The following is a 21679-nucleotide window of genomic DNA, read 5'->3' as shown; positions in this document are numbered from 1 at the left end:
TCTGCCCTGGGAAATAGAGTCGATAGCCAGAGACTATCTATGCCTCTCATTATCTTGTATATCTCAATTAGGTCCCCTCTTCTCCTCCTTTTCTCCAGTGAAAAAAGTTTGAGCTCAATCAACCTCTCCTCAAGATAAGCTTTCCAGTCCAGGCAGTATCTTGGTAAACCTCCTTGTTCAAAAGTTTGTGGAGAAGCAGGAAAATTTGAACAGAACTGTCAATTTCTACATTTCATTGTGCCCTCACAGTATCCTAGGCGTTAATAGGAGAATAAGGTACAAGAGCAGAAAGATTATGATGAACAATATGCAGCACTGATGATGCCTCAGCTGGAATATTGTGTAAAGTTCTTGGAGGTGTGGTGGGGGGGAGGGGTTGGGTGGTGGGCAGGGTGCGTGATGGGGGGAGAGCAGTAGTGGCGGTGCCACACAATACAAAGGATGTGAATGCATTTGTCAGCGTGCAGGAAAGATTTAAAAGAATGGTACCACAGATTAGACTCTTCAGTTATAAAGAAATGTTGGAAAATTTGGGACTGTTTTACCTTGGGAAGGAGAATGCTTAGAGAACTTTTGATAGAAATTTTCAAAATCGTGAGGGGTCTGGTCAGAGTGGATAGGAAGAAACTGTTCCCACTTCTAAACTAATTGAGAACGAGAGGCCTCAATTGTAAAATATTTTACAAAGGAAGCAAATAGGAAGTGAGAAAAATCTTTTTCAGACCCACACAGTGCATTGCTTGGAAATGTTATAAAGGCAGTTTCGACTGAGGCTTTCAAGAAGATGATTATTTAAATAGAAGCAATGTGCAAAGTCACAGGGAAGGGGCAGGATATTGGTACCAAGTTAAAAAGCTCAGACAGCGTGTGCAGACACAATGGACAGAATGGCCACCTGCACCATAACAATTTTGTGATTCTGTGACACTAGCACTTGCTGTTTGATTTGCTCCAGAATAACAATGAGCAATGATATCCCACTGTTCCAACTGCAGGATACAAATCAGTTGTGTCTTTAGTGTATGTTTGTGTTTGAGAGATGATGAGGGAGTGCTGGTGTTGGACTGAGGTGGACAGAGTTAAAAATCACATAACGTCAGGTTGTAGAGGCGGTGCTTCCATTCCTGATGAAGGGCTTTTGCCCGAAACATCGATTTTCCTGCTTCTCAGATGCTGCCTGACCTGCTGTGCTTTTCCAGCACCACTCTGATCTAAACTCTGGTTTCCAGCATCTGCAATCCTCGCTTTTGCCTAGTGCTTCCAAATAAACCTGTTGGACTACAACCTGGTGTTTAAGAGAGAGAGAAATGCAAAGAAGTATCAATGTGCTTACAATAAGAAAACATGAAACCTTTGTCAATGATACATACACTCAAGTGAACAATTTATAGAAATAGGATCTGAGAAGCATACTGGTTTTGAACATTTAAAACTATTTCTAGGGGAAGTAATCACCCAACGTGGCTAGTGATTGGACAGATAAATGTTTGTAATTAGAATATTTGCTTTGTGCTTATTTTTATCTAATGTGTTGTGATAATGTGATAGTCGCTAGTTTGCATCCAGAGAGGGGGCTAGAATTACTAAAATAATAATTTAAAAAAACAGGTCAATGTAAAAATATCCCTTAATTTTATATTTTCCCGTATCGTAATTTTTGACATATTTGTTCCTCTTGCTCTCTTGTATGAGCCACTTCACTTCAAATAGGTTATGAGGGAAGCCATCACTGTAACAGTGCTCTTACTACAGACACAGCAAACTAAATCCAATTTATCCCATTGCTCCATTTCATGAATCACAGGCGTTAGTAATAAATTGCAGGAATAATGCCTAAGGGCTAAACGAGGAGAAAGCGAGGACTGCAGATGTTGGAGATAAAGGGCTAAACTACCCAGTCAAGTTCATCTACACACAGTGGCAATCATTCAATTGGTTATACTGTTATCACTGTTGTAAATAAATACTCTAGAATTAGCTATACAGCCAACTAATTATAGAATATTGAGTCGAGAGTATGGTGCTGGAAAAAACACAGCAGGTCAGGCAGCATCCGAGAAGCAGGAAAATCGACGTTTCGGGCAAAAGCCCGTCCATCAGGAATTCCTGCTGTGCTTTTCCAGCACCATGCTCTCGACTCTAATCTCCAGCATCTGCAGTCCTCACTTTTGCCTAATTATAGAATGTGAGTGTGTGTTGCTGGAAAAACACAGCAGTTCATGCAGCATCCTGCTCCTCTGATACTGCCTGACTTGCTGTACTTTTCTAGCAACACATTCCCAACTCTGATCTCCAGCATCTGCAGACCCCACTGTCTACTAATTGTAGAATGTGCCTACCTCAAAGCTACCAGTATTTAAGTGGAATTTTCAACAAAGTAAACTGCCTATTTTGGCACCTGACTAATACTCTTGGATTGTTGTGTTCATTAAATAGTGATTCCCAATTTTTGAATTGGCCCATTTCTCCAAAAGTATGCTTTGAATAAATTTTATCTATTTTAGTTGTCATCTCCCATAGGAAGTGAATAAATTGAAGTCTTATTGATTAGTAGCATTAACCAATTTTATAAAATTGTGTAGCTAAGTATAGGCAAATAATTACTAAGTCTAGTCACAATTCTATATTTTTAAAAAGTATAGTTAATTTTTGTTTATGAATACCACATTGCACAACAGTTTATTACTTCTCCATTTGTAAGATATATGCAACATTCTGACACTGAATTTTACTTCAACCAGCAGGTGATCAATGACCACTCTTGAATTTGGGACTCCCATTTACAATTTAAATGTGCACTTTTCTAACACGCCAAACTTGTAATGATAACTTAAGACCTAAATTGAATGGCAGAAATGCTTGACCCTTCTGTATTTGTGATTTTTTAAAAAATTGTACTTTATCTTTCTTTCTTATTGGTTCATCTGCTGTGGGGAAAAAAAATTAACAAAACGCTTGCTGGCATGCATCCACAAGTGTTATTTTTAAAATGCTTGCTGTTAATGTATAGCTGAGATTGGTAATGTTATATAATGGGTCATGAATTTAAAACCTCACACAAGAAGCAGTGCTGCTTCATCGAGCCTCCTGCACACATTGCATACGTCTGATTTGAAATTGGTGTTGAATGAGATTTGGTCCAGTACCAAAAATATTTTTTGGAAGTATACTGCTTTGTCACACCACCTTTTTGGCTGCATATACATGTATACATGTGCTGAAATAATTTTGATGCTGAGCTTTTTGTGTGTGGTGTCCTTACAGTTTCTAATTGCTGGTACGTTTTCACAACATCAAAAAAAACTGCTGTTTCCCAACCTGCTCGGTTGTTTTATCTTTCAGGTTTTCGATGTATTGACTGGTGACATTATAACTGAACTAATAACAAGTAGCTCTTACACGATCCAGTCTTGTGATGTTTCTCTTACCAGTCCATTACTGGCAGTGGCCTTGTCACACAACTCTGTCGAGGTAAGAGGGTGGAACCAGTTGTTCTGTGGAATCTGCTTTTTAAATATTGTCTTAATGTGAAGGACCACTCCAACGACCTTAATCTAAAAAAAGGAAATGTTTGTGGAAGGTTTTTGTGAAGTAACTGAAAATTGGTTCAGGATTTAAGGCCATCTCTAAGGATAGACACATACATTGAGCAATGGTGTGGTTTAAAGAAGGGTTTCCTGAGGATAAAGCTAAAGTCTTAGGCACCCCGTAATAAAATCAGGGATTCACTCGAGAATAATTCCATGACTGTCTCGGAACTGAAAATAAGAAAAGCCATTGGGCACACCAGTTGCTTTTTCTAAGAATCATCCTCACCCATTCATCTTCTGTAAGCACCCTGAGCACATTGTCTATGAATTTCTCAAGAAGGGGAGACATCAGGTACTCACATGGTCTGCTTCAGCAGTTTTGGCTGGAAACGTTCACACTTATTACCTTTTGAGTGTATTATAGACCCCCTAATATTCAGAGGGAAATTGAGAAACAAACTTGTAAGGAGATCTCTTACAATATTAGGGTGACTATGGTAGGGGATTTTAACTTTCCAAACATAGACTAGGACTAACATCGTGTTAAGGGTTTAGGTGGAGAGGAATTTATTAAGTGTGTACAAGAAAATTTTCTGATTCGGTATGTGGATGTACCTACTAAAGAAGGTGCAAAACTTGACCCACTCTTGGGAAATAAGGCAGGGCAGGTGACTGAGATGTGAGTGGGGGAGCACTTTGGGACCAGCGACCATAATTCTATTAGATTTAAAATAGTATGGAAAAGGGTAGACCAGATCTAAAAGTTGAAGTTCTAAATTGGAGAAAGGTCAATTTTGACAGTATTAGGCATGAACTTTCGAAAGCTGATTGGGGGCAGATGTTCGCAGGTAAAGGGACGGCTAGAAAATGGGAAGCCTTCAGAAATGAGATAGCAAGAATTCAGAGAAAGTATAGGGTGAAAGGAAAGACTGGTAGGTATAGGGAACACTGGATGACTAAAGAAATTGAGGCTTTTGTTCAGAAAAAAAAGGAAGCATATGTCAGGTATAGACAGGATAGAGCGAGTGAATCCTTAGAAGAGTATAAAGGCAGTAAGAGTATACTTAAGAGGGAAATCAGGAGTGCAAAAAGGGTACATGAGATAGCTTTGGCAAATAGAATTAAGGAGAATCCAAAGAGTGTTTACAAATACATTAAGGACAAAAGGGTAACTAGGGAGAGAATAGGGCCCCTCAAAGATCAGCAAGGCGGCCTTTGTGTGGAGCCGCAGAAAATGGGAGAGATATTAAATAAGTATTTTGCATCAGTATTTACTATGGAAAAGGACATGGAAGATAAAGACTGTTGGGAAATAGATGGTGACATCTTGCAAAATGTCCAGATTACAGAGGAGGAAGTGCTGGGTGTCTTGAAACAGGAAAAGGTGGATAAATCCCCAGGACCTGGTTAGGTGTACCCGAGAACTCTCTGGGAAGGTAGAGAAGTGATTGCTGGGCCCCTTGCTGAGATATTTGTATCATCGATAGTCACAGGTGAGATGCCGGAAGACTGGAGGTTGGCTAACGTGGTGCCGCTGATCAAGAAAGGTGGTAAGGCCAAGCCAGGGAACTATTAGACCAGTGAGCTTGACCTCAGTGGTGGGCAAGTTGTTGGAGGGAATCCTGAGGGACAGGATGTATTTGGAAAGGCAAATTTGATTAGGGATAGTCAACATCGCTTTGTGCGTGGGAAATCATGTCTCACAAACTTGATTAAGTTTTTTGAGGAAGTAACAAAGAGGATTGATGAGGGCAGAGTGGTAGATGTGATCTGTATGGACTTCAGTAAATCGTTCAATAAGGTTCCCATGGGACACTGGTGAGCAAGGTTAGATCTCTCGGAATACAGAGAGAACTAGCCATTTGGATACAGAACTGGCTCAAAGATAGAAGACAAAGATAGATGATGGTGGAGGGCTGTGTTTCAGACTGGAGGCCTGTGACCAGTAGAGTGCCACAACGATCGGTGCTGAGCCCTCTACTTTTTGTCATTTACATAAATGATTTTGATGTGAGCATAAGAGGTACAGTTAGTAAGTTTGCAGATGACACCAAAATTGGAGGTGTAGTGGACAGCGAAGAGTGTTACCTCAGATTACAACAGAATCTTGATCAGATGGGTGAATGGGCAGAGAAGTGGCAGATGGAGTTTACTTAGATAAGTGTGGGGTGCTGCATTTTAGCAGGACTTAAACACTTAATAGTAAAGTCCTAGGGAGTGTTGCTGAACAAAGAGACCTTGGAGTGTAGGTATGCTTTCCTGTATTGGTTAGGGTATTGAGTACAGGAGTTGGGAGGTCATGTTGCAGCTGTACAGGACATTGGTTAGGCCACTGTTGGAATATTGCATGCAATTCTGGTCTTCTTCCTATCAGAAAGATGTTGTGAAACTTGAAAGGGTTCAGAAAAGATTTACAAGGATGTTGCTAGGGTTGGAGGATTTGAGCTATAGGGAGAGGGTAGGGCTGTTTTCCCTGGAGCATCGGAGGCTGAGGGGTGACCTTATAGAGGTTTACAAAATTATGAGTGGCATGGATAGGATAAACAGACAAAGTCTTTTCCCTTGGTTAGGGGAGTCCAGAACTAGAGGGCATAGATTTAGGGTGTGAAGGGAAAGAAATAAAAGAGACCTAAGGGGCAACGTTTTCACGCAGAGGGTGGTACGTGTATGGAATGAGCTGCCAGAGGAAGAGGTGGAGGCTGGTACAATTGCAACATTTAAGAGACATTTGGATGGGTATATGAATAGGAAGGGTTTGGAGGGATATGGGCCGGGTGCTGGCAGGTGGGACTAGATTGGGTTGGGATATCTGGTCAGCATGGACGGATTGGACCGAAAGGTCTGTTTCCGTGCTGTACATCTCTATACTGTATAACTCTGTGAGTTAGAATGTTCTGTCCAATGCTTCTAATTTCTAATTCAGTCATTTTATTTTTAAACTTGCATCCCCTGATATTTGAACATGTTCAATTTCCTTAATGTTTCCTCATAACCTAAATTCCCTGAATTAACTTTTATGTTACCTTGTACTTTGACTCCTTATTCAAACTACTAATTACTAGAACTGTCAAAATGATGTCTTTAAGTCCAAGTATGTAATATTAATGACATTTCACAATTCACAAGCTTTGATATATACAGGGAGATGCGGGGTAGTTTGGAGAAGACCTGGCAAGACTGAAAGTGCAGAGATCCTGCTGAATTTAAAAATAATACCTCATAATTTGGGATAAATCAGGAAGTCCTGGAAAAAACTAACATTTCTCACAGTATTTGTGGATTGAGAAATAGATCATCTTTCAGATTGGTGACCTTTCATCATAACACCTGAAACATTAATTATGTTTTTCTGTCCACATTCATTCTTGCTGTGGCTCATCATTTTCTGTTTCTGTTTCAAAATTCCAAGTTCCATTGTGTTTTACTTTTGTATTAATGCCCTAATAATGCTTTACTTCTGGTTCCCAGCAGTGTGCTAAATTAACTTTGCTTTTAGATTAATTGCAACATGTTAAATGACATTTATAGCACTAAATATGCAAAATAGCACTTTGAAGCCCACCTTTATAATCAGAAACGTTTCCTAATAATTTAGAGAGAAGAATTTAGAGTGGCATGGTGGCTCAGTGGTTAGCACTGCTGCCTCACAGCACCAGGGACTCAGGTTCAATTCCACCCTCAAGCGACTGTGTAGAGTTTGCATGTTCTCCTGTGTCTGTGTGGGTTTCCACCAGTTTCCTCCCATGCACCAAAGATGTACAGGTTAGGTGGATTGGCCATGCTAAATTGCCAATAGTGTCCAGGGATGCGTCAGTTAGGTCAATTAGCCATGGGAAATGCAGAGTTATAGGGATAAGGTAGAGGGGGTGAGTCTGGGTGGGATGCTGTTCTGATGGTCGGTGTGGACTCGATAGGCCGAATAGCCTGCTTCTTCTCTGTAGGGATTCTATGTGTCAAAGTTAACACAAAATCACAGTCAATAATTTGCTCTTTCATCTATTAGTGACTTGGAAATGATGAAGCAGCATTCAGCTGTATTTCTGTTCAATTTTCTCTAGCTATGGGACTTGGATTTGCGTAAGAGAGTAGCTGACTGCAGTGGACATTTGAGCTGGGTTCATTGTGTCCAATTTTCATCAGATGGCTCAACTTTGCTTTCGTCTTCAGATGACCAAACTGTGAGAGTATGTAACATTTTTCTTATTTAATTCAGTAAAGGAATGGGTGCTGTGATAAGCAAGTATGTTTGCAGAGTTGCTGCGAATGGTATTGCTACTTATGCAAGCATTCATTGTACAGTACTGGAAGTGATCCATTTAAATGGTTCCAGAGTTTTAGAAGTGCCAAATGCTACCTTCTCTCCATTCTATCAACCACTTTGCTACCTATCTGGTGCAATTTTATATATCAGCACTGTCTCCAGGCTGTTAGATTAATAAGCATTTCACCATTTATAAATATCAAACGTCCAAATTAAGTACAGGAGTAGACATTTCAACCCTTTGAGTGTACTCTGTTTACCTGTAATAGCATGGCTAATTTGATTGTGGCCTCAATTTTACTTTCCTGCCTACCCCTAATATCTTCTGACTTCCTGGTTAGCCAAAAAATCTATCTTCTGCCTTGCTGGAGAAGAGTTCCTTAGACCTTCCATCTCCATCTTAAATGGGAAACTTCTTTCTTATAAGTTGTGTTGCTTTGCTTTAATCTCTCCTACAAGGAGTAACATCTTTTCAGCATACACCCTGTAAAGTCCCTTCAGGATCTTACATGTTTCAGTAAGATGACCTCTCATTCTTCTAAACTCCAGTGTACAAAAACAACCATCCAACTATTTTTATACGATGAACCTTTTGTCCCACAACTCAGTCAAGTGAACTGTCTCTGAGCTGTCACCAATGCAATGAAATTCATTCTGGAAGAGGAGACTAAAACTGTAAATGGCATTCTAGATATCCTGTCATAAGTTCCTATAGAACTTTTTTGTTATTCACTCATGGAACATGGCCATTCCTGGCTGGCAGCAGTTATTGCCTGTCCCTAGTTACCCCTGAGAAGGTGGTGGTGAGCTGCTTTCTTGAACCGTTGCAGATAGTGCTGTAGAATGACCCACAACGCCCTTACAGAGGAAAGTTCAGGAATTTGACCCAGTGACAGTGAAGGATATATTTCCAAGTCAGGATGGTAATAGCTTGGAGGGGAACTTGCTGGTGTTCCCATATATTTGCTGCCCTTGTCCTTCCAGATGGAAGTGACCATGGGTTTGGAAAATGCTGTCTAAGGATCATTGAAGTTCTGTAGTGCATTTTATGGATAGTACACACTGCTGCTACTGAGAATCGATGGTGGATGGAGTGAATCCTTGAAAATGTGGTGCCAATCAAGTGGGCTGCTTTGTCCTGGTGTCAAGCTATTTGAGTGTCGTTGGAGCTGTACCCATCCATCAAGTGGGGTGTACTCCATCATACTCTTGATTTTCCAGCCTGCCCCTGAGACAGTTGCCTAGCAGAATGAATCCCCATAGGGCTCCCTGCCAGTACAGCTCCTGGGGCAGTAGGATAGGCTGAATAGCTTTGTTCTCTTCATATTGAACAATTCCAATAAACTGCAGGCCATATGTCTTCCACGTTGCACAAACCTCGGTTTGTCTGAAATTGGCGCCCTATCACGTGCAGCATCAGGCCTTGCTTGCCAACTGTCCCTGACTTAGCTGACTGACATAGGCTTATAGCCTCACATTTCTTCAAATATAAGGTTCTTAACTTTACATTTAAACCCTTCCATGGCTACAAATACATTATTTGAAAATTGTGCTCAGTTTCAAAAGGATGATTACAATAGTGAGATGGATATAAATTTATTTTCCATTGCAAATGTTATAGAAAACTAACAACTGGTTTGATCTTAAATTGTATTTAGTTTTGGAAAGTAGTCATATGATGGTAGCAAGCAACGTGCTAGAGGAGAGCTCTTGCCGATGTTGGGAATAACTTTTATTTGTTCATGATTTGGAGATGCCGGTGTTGGACTGGGGTGTACAAAGTTTAAAAATCACACAACACCAGGTTATAGTCCAACAGGTTTAATTGGAAGCACACTTGCTTTCGGAGCGACGCTCCTTCATCAGGTCGTAGTCTATCACCTGATGAAGGAGCGTCGCTCCGAAAGCTAGTGTGCTTCCAATTAAACCTGTTGGACTATAACCTGGTGTTGTGTGATTTTTAAATTTTTATTTGTTCAGTTGCACAAGAGCTCGATGTCCTCATGTTTCCTCATTTTAACCACAACAATGCAACATAATGACAGGAAACTTGTTGGAGGAGTTCTAAAACTATTGTGCTCCTTCCCTTTTTGAAATGGATGCAGTGCAATTGTTTTGTAACAAGGATAAATGCTGCTGTTCTCAAATACTTTTATGCCATGAGGAAACCTAATTTATACCTTCATTTCTTCGAGGCCGAAAATATTAAACAGAGTCTGGAACTTATCTGGGGAATGACTTGTTATAAAAGCTAGACCTGCCTGAACTAAATATAAATGCCTATCCACAAAAGTTATTGTTATATCTGAGTTATTTATTGTGTTCTATTAACATTTCAAGTCTTACCTAGTTGGCAGGTGATCGAAGGAATCTCTTGTAAGAAAATAAACTTTAGCATATAAACTGCCTTGTATCTTTGTAAGTGAATGAGGTATGTTACAGTACACCCATATCTGTCTTCAGTCCCTTTCCATGCTCAGTTCTACACTGGTTGCTGATTAATGGTAGACTCTTCACTAACCTGCCAGACTGATGGTGATTTGTTTTCATATAACATCTGTCACTTGTACTCTGATGCAGATGCTTCACTTTCAGTCTGTTACACATTAGTAATTTCCACCTAATAACAGAAGCCTTTCTATCTGTTTCATTGTGGTACATTATCTCTTGCGTAGTCACAAAAGTTGCAAAGTTGTTTTCTTTTCCTTTCTTCTGACTTTTTGACGAATTTCATAGAAATTATATGCCAGAAAAGGTAGTGCTGAACCTTGCAATATTACTTTAATATCTTTGACACTTTTTCATGAAACCTAATGTCATTTTGTTTTAGCAATTTTCCAGTATTTGGAATGGAGGTTATAGCTGTAAACTATATAAGGAGGACCTTGCTTTGATATTTTTCATTTCATTTTGTTTGACAGCTGTGGAATACCAATAAAGTGCATAGTGCCTCTGCTGTGTCCTTGTTTCGAGATATGGATGCGGTCTTCCACGAGGATGAAGTCTTTGTTTTAGTATCTGATAAGAAAAAATGTTTACAGGTAAGCAACCTTCTTTTTACTAGACTTGATAGTTCTTGCCATTTCTCATTTAACCATGTCTTCTCAGAACAAAACACTAATTTGTCTTTCGAGGTCACGAGCATGTGAGAATGCTTGCCACTGGCCCTAAAACAAAGCTACCTTATTGGTTTCAGGGGAACAGTAGTTTCATTGTCATCAGTACAACAACGTTCTGGAGAATTGGCTTCGTAAATATCTGCTTCCTTACTGACTGTGAGTCAAGCACGTCAAGCCGAAACATTTGCAAGCATCTTCAGTTACAAGTGCTGAGTGCACCCTCCTCCTGAGGTATCCAGTACCAACTGATGCCAATCTTAAGCCAGTTCGATTCACCCTGATAATATCATGGCAGTGGTACTGAAGACTGGTGTTCCAGAACTCATGCATTCAGTCAAGCTGTTTCAATACGGCTACAACACTGACTGTCAGCTGGCAATGTGGAAAATTGCCCAGGTATGGCCTATCCGTAAACAGCAGGCTAAATTTGTTCAAGGTAGTTCCGTCCTCTCAAACTACTTTTGATCAAGAGCAAAGTCAATCTTGTTAGCAGCATTTCTGCAAAATATCCTGCTCACTGAAACCAGTTGGTGTTCTGCCAGGACCATCTGCTCTTTACTATGTTGACACAAATGTGGACAGAAGAACCGAACTCGTGTGGTGAGGATGACTCCCCTTGACATCAAGGAAGTATTCCCCTTTAGTGAAAATAAAGGATCACTGGCTAAGTTAACATCTGTGAGAATCAGGGAAAGCTCTCCACCAGTTGGCGTCAATCCTATCGCAATGGAAGATGATTGTGATTGTTTTAGACCAATCATCTCAGTCTGTGTACGTCTCTGCAGAATTCCTCATGGTGCTGTCCTAGGCCCAACCCCCTTCAGCTGCTTCAAAGATGACCTTTCCCCTCTCAGAATTTCAATAATTGAGGATGTTCACTGCGTGATCAGTGCCATTTGTAAATTCTCAGAAACTGAAGCAGTCCTTGTCCATATGTAGCAAGACCTAGACAAGTTGAGATGACAAGTGACAGACAGACAGACAGACAGCACTTCATGCAATACAAGTACTAGACAATGACCATTTCCAATAAAGGCAATCAAATCATCTCCTTTTGTACTCAATGGTATTATCATTGGTGAGATCTGCGCTATCAGCATTTTAGGGTTATCATCGGCCAGAAACCGAACTGGATCAGTGCTATGAATCCTGTGGCTACAAGAGGAGGTGAGAGGCTAGGAATTCTACAAAGCGTAATTCACCTCCTGTCTTACCTATGCTTGTATACTGTCGATAAGGCAAAAGTCAGAGATTGTGGTAGAATACTATCCATTAACCTGCATGCATGCCACTCCAACAACATTCAACAAGCTTGTCATTATTCAGGGCAGCGCGACTTCCTTGATTGGCGCCACATCAACTACTTAAACATTAACTCCCTCCACACCAGCTCACAGAGGTAGCGATATGTGCCATCTACAACGTGTACTGCAATAACACTCCATGCTCTCCACCTCCTGCAAGATCTTCTGCAAACACACACCATCTTGGCTTGGAATTATATTGCTATTCCACCTGTGTTGCTGGGTCCATCAGGCCACAAGGTATATGAGCAGACTTGGGCTATTCACCCCAACGCATCTGTTCTGCCATTCAATCATAGCTGATGTATTTCTCAACTCCATTCTCTTGCATTTTTCCTGTAAACCTTGGTCTCCTTACTAATCAAGAATCTATCTACTTCTGGCTTAAATACATTCAGTGACTTGGCCTCCACAACCTTCTCTAGCAATGAGTTTCACAGATTCACCACCTTCTTTAGATTAGATTAGATTTCTTTCAGTGTAGAAACAGGCCCTTCGGCCCAACAAGTCTCCACTGACCCGCCGAAGCACAACCCACCCATTCCCCTACATTTACCCCTTACCTAACACTACGGGCAATTTAGCATGGCCAATTCACCTGACCCACACATCTTTGGACTGTGGGAGGAAACCGGAGCACCCGGAGGAAACCCATGCAGACACGGGGAGAACGTGCAAACTCCACACAGTCAGTCGCCTGAGGCGGGAATTGAACCCAGGTCTCTGGCGCTGTGAAGCAGCAGTGCTAACCACCATGCCACCGTGCCGCTGACAGAAGAAATTGCACCTATTCTAAAGGGTCACCCCTTAACTGAGTCTGTGAACTTGGATTCTAGTCTTTCTTACTAATAGAGTCATAGAGATGTACAGCATGGAAACAGACCCTTCGGTCCAACCCGTCAATGCCGACCAGATATCCGAACTCAATCTAGTCCCACCTGCCAGCACCCGGCCCCTATCCCTCCAAACCCCTCCTATTCATATATCCATTCAAATGCCTCTTAAATGTTGCTATTGTACCAGCTTCCTCTGGTAGCTCATTCCATTCACGTACCACCCTCTATGTGAAAAAGTTGCCCCTTAGGCCTCTTTTATATTTTTCTGCTCTCACCCTACACCTATGCCCTCTAGTTCTGGACTCCCTACACCAAGGGTAAGACTTTGTCTATTTACCCTATCTATGCCCCTCATAATTTTGTAAACCTCGATAAGCTCACCCCTCAGCCTCCGATGCTCCAGGGAAAACAGCCCCAGCCTGTTCAGCCTCTCCCTGTCGCTCAAATCCTCCAACCCTGGCATCATCCTTGTAAATCTTTTCTGAACCCTTTCAAGTTTCACAACATCTTTCCGATAGGAAGAGACTAGAATTGCACACAGTATTCCAACGGTTGCCTAACCAATGTCCAGTACAGCTGCAACATGACCTCCCAACCGCTGTACTCAATACTCTAACCAATAAAGGTAAGCATTCCAAACACCTGTCTACCTGTGACTTCACATTCAAGGAGCTATGAACCTGCACTCCGAGGTCTCTTTGTTCAGCAACACTCCCTAGGACCTTACCATTAAATGTATAAGTCCTACTAAGATTTGGTTTCCCAAACTGCAGCACCTCGCATTTATCTGAATTAAACTCCATCTGCCACTTCTCGGCCCATTGGCCCATCTGGTCAAGATCCTGTTGTAATCTGAGATAACACTATCTGTCCAATGCATCTCTTTTTTGCTGTCATTTGCAAACTTACTAACTATACCTCTTATGCTCGCATCCAAATCATTTATGTAAATGACAAAAAGAGGATCCAGCACTGATTCTTTTGGCACTCCACTGGTCACAAGCCTCGAGTCTGAAAAACTACCTTCCACCACCACCCTCTGTCTTCTACCTTTTAGCCAGTTCTGTATCCAAATGGCTAGTTCTCCCTGTATTCCATAAATGCAGCACCTCACATTTATCTGAATTAAACTCCATCTGCCACTTCTCAGCCCATTGGCCCATCTGGTCCAGATCCTGTTGTAATCTGAAGTAACCTGCTTCGCTGTCCACTACACCTCACATTTTGGCATTATCTCCAAACTTACTAACCATACCTCTTATGCTCACATCAAAATCATTTATATAAATGATGAAAAGTAGTGGACCCAGCACCAATCCTTGTGGCACTCCGCTGGTCACAGGCCTCCAGTCTGAAAAATAACCCTCCACCACCACCCTCTGTCTTCTACTTTTGAGCCAGTTCTGTATCCAAATGGCGAGTTCTCCCTGTACTCCATGAGACCTTACCTAGCTAATCAGTCTCCCATGGGGAACCTTGTCGAACGCCTTACTGAAGTCCATATAGATCACAGCTACCACTCTGCCCTCATCAATCCTCTTTGCTACTTCATCAAAAAACTCAATCAAGTTTGTGAGACATGATTTCTCACGCACAAAGCCATGTTGACTATCCCTAATCAGTCCTTGCCTTTCCAAATACATGTGCATCCTGTCCCTCAGGATTCTCTCCAACAATTTGCTCACCACTGAGGTCAGGCTCACTGATCTATAGTTCCCTGCCTTGTCCTTACCACACTTCTTAAACAGTGGCACCATGTTAGCCAACCTCCAATCTTCCGGCACCTCACCTGTGACTGTCGATTATATAAATATCTCAGCAAGAGGCACAGCAATCACTTCTTCAGCTACCCACAGAGTTCTAGGATATACCTGATCAGGTCCTGGGGATGTATCTACTTTTATGCATTTCAAGACATCCAGCACTTCCTCCTCTGTAATTTGGGCATTTTGTTAAGGTATCACCAACTATTTCCCTACAGTCTATATCTTCCATATCCTTTTCCACAGTAAATACTGATGCAAAATACTTGTTTAGAATCTCCCCCATTTTCTGCGGCTCCACACAAAGGCCGCCTTGCTGATCTTTGAGGGGCCCTATTCTCTCCCTAGTTACACTTTTGTCCTTAATGTATTTGTAAAAACTCTTTGGATTCTCTTTAATTCTATTTGTCAATGCTATCTCATGTCCCCTTTTTTCTCTTCTGATTTCCCTCTTAAGTATACACTTACTGCCTTTATACTCTTCTAAGGATTCACTCGATCTATCTCGTCTATACCTTACAAATGCTACCTTCTTTTTCTTAACCAAACCCTCAATTTCTTTAGTCATCCAGCATTCCCTACACCTATCAGCCTTCCCTTTCACCCTGACAGGAATATACTTTCTCTGAATTCTTGGTGTCTCATTTCGGAAGGCTTCCCATTTTCCAGCCGTCCCTTTACCTGCGAACATCTGCCCCCCAGTCAGCTTTCGAAAGTTCTTGCGTAATATCGTCAAAATTGGCCTTTCTCCAATTTAGAACTTCAAGTTTTAGATCTGGACTATCCTTTTCCATCACTATTTTAAATCTAATAGAATTATGGTCGCTGGTCCCAAAATGCTCTCCCACTCCCACCTCAGTCACCTGCCCTGCCTTATTTCCCAAGATTAGGTCAAGTTTTGCACCTTCTCTAGTAGGCATATCCACATACTGAATCAGAAAATTTTCTTGTACACACTTTACAAATTCCTCTCCATCTAAACCTTTAACACTATGGCAGTCCCAGTCTTTGTTTGGAAAGTTAAAATCCCCTTCCGTAATCACCCTATTATTCTTACAGGTAGCTGAGATCTCCTTACAAATTTGTCTCTCAATTTCCCTCAGACTATTAGGAGGTCTGTAACACAATACCAATCAGGTGATCAGCCCTTTCTTATTTCTCAGTTCCATCCAAATAAATTCCCTGGATGTATTACCAGGATATCCTCCCTCAGCACAACTGTAATGCTATCGCTTATCAAAAACGCCACTCCCCCTCATCTCTTGCCTCCCTTTCTATCCTTCCTGTAGCGTTTGTATCCTGGAACATTAAGCTGCTAGTCCTGCCCATTGCTGTGCCATGTTTCTGTAATTGTTATGATATCCCAGTCCCATGTTCCTAACTGTACCCTCAGTTCATCTGCCTTCCCTGTTAGGCCTCCTTGCATTGAAATAAATGCAGTTTAATTTATTAGTCCAACCTAGTCCCTGCCTGCCCTGACTGTTTGACTCACTTCTGTTCTCAACTGTATCAGTCTCAGATTGACCTCTTTCCTCACTATTTCCCTGGGTTTCCCCCCTCCCCCCACCATATTAGTTTAAATCCTTCCGAGCAGCTCCAGCAAGCTTCCCTACCAGTATATTAGTCCCCTTCCAATTTAGGTGCAATCCGTCCTTCTTGTACAGGTCACTTCTACCCCAAAAGAGATTCCAATGATCCAAAAATGTGAATCCTTCTTCCATACACCAGCTCCTCAGCCATGCATTCATCTGCTCTATCCTCCTAATCCTGCCCTCACTAGCTCGTAAGACCAGCAGTATCCCAGATATTACTATGCTCGAGGACGTCCTTTTTAAATTCCTGCCTAACTCTCTGTAATCTCCCTTCAGACTCTCAAACTTATTCCTTCCTATGTCATAGGTTCCAATGTGGACAATGACCTCTTGCTGGCCCGTGAGAACATTCTGCACCCTCTTTGAGACCTCCTTGATCCTGGCACCAGGGAAGCAACACACCATTCTGATTTTTCTCTGCTGGCCACAGAAAAATCTGTCTATACTTCAGACTAGAGAATCCCCTAACATAATTGATCTTTTGGAACCCGACATACCCCTCGTTGCATTAGAGCCAGTCTCAATACCAGAAACTTGGCTGTTTATGCTGCGTTCCCCTGAGAATCCATCCCTCCCCCCCCCCCCCCACCCCCCCACCCCACAGTTTCCAAAACAGCATAGTTGTTTGAAATGGGTATAGCCACAACAGACTCCTGCATTAGCTGCCTACCTCTCTTACCTTTCCTGGAGTTAACCCATCTATGTGACTGTGTCTGAGACTTTCCCCCATTCCTATAACTGCCATTCATCACAGACTGTTGTTGTTGCAAATTCCTCATTGCTTCTAACTGTCTCTCCAACCAATCCATTCAATCTGATAAGATTCACAACCAACAGCATTTATTGCAGATATAATCCGCTGTAATCCTTAAACTCTCTTTAAACTCCCACATCTGACAAGAAGCACATTCCACTATACTAAAAGCACTATTTGTGCTTCTTCACAATCTACAGACCCAGAAAATAGCACCGTCTTATTCCTCTACAAACACTGCCCCAGGTTAAATTAATAGTTAACGCTTATATTTTAAGTTTAATCAAGAGACATATCTCCAAAAATATATAATCAAGAAAGAACCCACTTTCCTCACTACTGCAGACTTTCCGTAGGTCACACTTAAAGCAACAATACACATATCTGCTTCTGTGCTGTGAACTTCACCCAACAGTTCCTCTAAGATCAATTGTGAATTTCACTGTTTGTTAATTTTCTGAGACGCATTCCAATGTTCAGACATCCATGAATTCAAACAGCAAAAACAGTCTCAATTTCTTTCTTTGTCTCTGTGGAAACATCTTTTCCAAATCTACTTTATCCAGGCCTCTCCGTATTCTGTAAGTTTCAATCAGATCCCTCCCTCTTCTTTCTATGCTCTATTGAGAACAGATCCAGAGTGCTCCTCATATGATGAGCCTTTCACCCCAGGGATCATTCTTGTAAACCTTCTCTGGAGTCTCCCCCCACCCCCAATATATATCTCATGTAAATGTTGATCCTAATTCTTCACACATAACAAATCAGCGTTTATGAGTCACACCCCACTCCAGATTTCCAGTCTGCCGGTCGTTCTGTTCCGCTCCCTGTCTTCCAGTCTGCTGGCTGTTGTGTTCCACTCCAGGTTTTCAGAATTACCATAATTCATTTTTTTCTTTATTCGTGCAGTACTCAGGCTTCTGCTAATGATACATTATGATTTTTGGCGTGCATGAATTTCAGCCTGTGAAAAGTAGTATCCATGTAATAGTCGACCCCATAAATTTGACCTTAAAAAGTAGTCAAAAAATCTATTAGTTGAGTATATACAGTAGACAGGTTAAGTGAGTAGGCAAAAATCTGACGAATGTGATGTAATGTGGAAAAATTAGAGTTATGTACTTTGTCAGGAAGAACAAAGAAGCAAAATATTAGAGATATAAAGTCATTCAGATATACAGCAATAAAAAGGGTAATAAAGAGATGATGAATGCAACAAACTTTTAAAAAATCAAGACTGTAAGAGACAAGCCAAGGAACAGACAAAAAAAAAATTGAAGGCATAACGTAGAGGAAATCTGAAAACACAAATAATTGCTGGAAGGAAAGTCTAGCTTCTTCCCAATGATGAAAGCATCTCCTCCCAGCACACTCTGCTGAACAAAGGGAGTCCATTCCCAAACTTCATGCTATTCCTAATCATATCACTCCTTGGAACATACTTCAAATATATTTAATATAAAATTGAGGCTAACGGAAGAGAAACTTTGAATTATAATTGGGCATTGGTGAGAGAATTGGGCATGATGCATATCTTAATTTTTGGACTTATGGAACCAGTTACAATATGATATTGTATGGTAAATTAACCTAGACATAGAATATGATGCACTATGAACTGTTTTCCTACCCTAACGATTTGTCATTTCCTTTCCTTTCTAGCCATGTTACTTCACCATCACCATCTGCTGTTTCTATCTCACAAAAAAAGTGATCTGCACCACCATCTTTTATTTCAGTAGTTTAATTGGCTAGATTTTAATAGGACCAGTAAGCACCTGTCTATGGACTCTGTTTAATATTGCTAAAGTCTGGCTAAGAGTCGGCACTTTGATAACCTCACTGAAGTCTACCTCTTTTAGGGATTGTTCGTCATCTTCATTTTGCTTTTTCAGAGGGAAAACTGATTTCGGTTTTAATTTTTATTTATATTTGCAACAGCTAATAAACGGGAAAACTGGTGATGTAATGTGTCAGAGTGAGGTCCAGAACTCGAGTATTCATTGTTGCTGCCTTAATCATCAGGCTAATTTAGCTGCAGTCGGATGTGGAGATGGAATCTTAAAGGTACTAATGTTTAATTTGATGTTGAAGGCTTTTCCAGGTCTGTTCGAAAATTTGACTTATGTATTTATAACATTGTGTCTGTTTTCTTGCTTACAAATAAAAGTTGACTGACCTTGATGGTCCTGCATGAAGCTATTAAGTCTGAGCCAATGATTGGCTTGGGTGACATTCAACATCACAATAGGAACCTGTTATAAGTTGAGTATCCACTCAAGGTGGGTTCATAGCTCCACAAGGCGTTCAACCTCTATTCCAGATTTCTGTCTGCAGGAACATGCTGTTAATTCATTTCACAATATTGTTACAAGCCCATAATATGTCAATAAGCTATTAACTTCACTTTGTGGTAATGTATTTTTCCTCTTGCTAAGAATACTGCTGCACATTTTGGTATTTTACATTTACTTTGTTTTCTTGACGCACCTCTTACTTCCTCTGTGTCTTCTCCTTCTACATGCTTTTCCCAGTCAACAGGGGAGGCAGACAATCTGCTCCTGTAGTTTTGCCAGCTGCTGGGATGTGTTAAAAAGTAGCCCTGGTTGACTTTGTCCTTCTCTAATGGGAAATGTATTGACCTACCATTCCTCTCCCTCCATGGTGTGCTGTGAATCAAAGAAGCAGGTGTGTAAGCCCATATCCAAATTCTGTGTGTCCAGTTTGTTTGCTTGTGTTTAGTGCCAAACAGTCAATAGCAGTCTTGTATAATTAGTAAGAATCGTATAGCTTGCTTGATCACCTGATGTTTTGTTAGCTCTTGTGTTTGTGGCAGATTCAGTTTTACTTTGTTTAAAATTGATGCAAATCTTCCAGGATATTGTGGTCTTAATATTTCTGCCTGAAGCTGTTTTTTTAAAACATTTATCAGAGTTATGTTTGTAAGGTTCCATGTTGAGTTTCCACAAAAATTTTAATCTAGCTCATTTACTGAGTTTGAAAAAATGTCTTACCAACTTACAAGGATATATTTAGTAAGTTTTTAAAATTATACCAAATTTGGGTTGTCACTGCATCTTGTGAATTGATTTATTTAGCTTACAACAAATTTGGAAGTAAACATATGTCTAATAGTAGTTACCTTAATTTAAATCCTTCATGTCAAATCCAATTTTTGGTCATATTATATCTTGAATCTAAGCTAAATTTAACGTTATGTGGATTGCAGTCCTTTGCATTGTTGGTCATGTGCTCTGTTTCAATCTGTCGGTCCTCACTCATATTTAAGCAGCTTTTGTATTGGATAGAGTGATGTAGATTTGATGATCATTTCTACTTGACTATAATTGGTAATGTGTTGAAAGGCTGCTTACTGCTTTTGTGTTAGAGTTGCAGGGAAACTCCCAAGAATGTTCATTCATAGTTGAGTGCCTGAGCTTTTGCATTAACCAAGTAGAGCCAGTGTGGCTTTGTTAAAACTAAGTCATGTCTGACTGTTACGGACCAGGCCAGACCTCTCAAAACATTTCAAGAAGGTAGCCCAGACCCTAACTTCTGCTCGTGGTTTTAAGCAGGTATAACACAGATATTCCAGGAGAGATTCCACTTAGTTTTAAACATAACAGAATCTATTTACAAAGATTACAAAATGAAGCACAAACAAAAGAGAACAGAATACTGAATAACTTAACCTATCTGAAAATCCAATAGATCATACCAATTTAATGCTGCCGTTCCAAGTACTTGTAACAATCCTCCTAAACACCTCTTCGCACAAAATGTAACATCAAACACAGGGTCTTACAGGAGAGATGTAAGAGAGGGAGTACCAGCCTGGACCTGCTTCTTTGGGTCCAGAATTTTTTTTCACACTGTTAAAAGCCAAACCAAACCAGAGAAAAGCTGAGCTTGGAGAACTGACCACTCCCCTTTCATTCTATAATTTATTTTTAAACTTGAAAGCCTTTTGCCTGAGGCAGTATCTGTTGGCTATAATCAAGCTGACTATAAAACCCTTCAACCCCAGACTTTTCTGAGTCAGTGTCTTTTATGACCACTCTAGAAAAAAAAGAGCCAAGACAGCATAACCTTGTTAAAGGAGCAGCTAGCTTTTAAAAGAAGGCTAGCTTTTTAGAGGGATGGCAGTGCAGGCAGTGCAATGTTCCTCTTGCAACATGTATGAGGTGAGGGAAGCCATTAGCGTCCCTGCTGAGTACACTTGCAAGAAGTGCACCCATCTCCAGCTCCTCCAAGCCCGTGTTAGGGAACTGGAGCTGGATTTGGATGAACTGCGGATCATTCGGGAGGCAGAGAGGGTCATAGATCAGAGCTTTAGGGAAGTAGTTACTCCGAAAGTTCAAGATAGATGGGTGACAGTGAGGGGGAGTGGGAGGAGGAAGCCAGTGCAGGGACCCCCTGCGGTCATTCCCCTCAAGAACAAGTATACCGTTTTGGATACTTGTGGGGGGGATGATTTACCAGGGGCAAGCAACGAGGTTCAGGCCTCTGGCACGGAGCCT

General features: G+C 41.0%; 1 protein-coding gene across 4 annotated transcripts in view; it reads left to right on the top strand.

Moving 5' to 3' along the window:
• apaf1 (apoptotic peptidase activating factor 1) overlaps positions 1-21679 on the top strand; it is a 196665-nt gene that overhangs the window by 83742 nt on the left and 91244 nt on the right. For all 4 annotated transcript variants that reach the window (XM_060842926.1, XM_060842922.1, XM_060842924.1 and 1 more), the window contains 4 exons: positions 3343-3471; positions 7589-7714; positions 10713-10832; positions 19101-19226. In XM_060842926.1, the coding sequence (XP_060698909.1) occupies positions 3343-3471; positions 7589-7714; positions 10713-10832; positions 19101-19226 (501 nt within the window). The remainder of the gene's footprint in view (positions 1-3342; positions 3472-7588; positions 7715-10712; positions 10833-19100; positions 19227-21679) is intronic.

Source organism: Hemiscyllium ocellatum, chromosome 23 (assembly GCF_020745735.1).
Source record: "Hemiscyllium ocellatum isolate sHemOce1 chromosome 23, sHemOce1.pat.X.cur, whole genome shotgun sequence".
In the NCBI taxonomy this organism is placed as follows: domain Eukaryota; kingdom Metazoa; phylum Chordata; class Chondrichthyes; order Orectolobiformes; family Hemiscylliidae; genus Hemiscyllium; species Hemiscyllium ocellatum.
The sequence above is the reverse complement of the archived record's forward strand: the minus strand, read 5'-3'. Positions and strand labels throughout refer to the sequence as shown.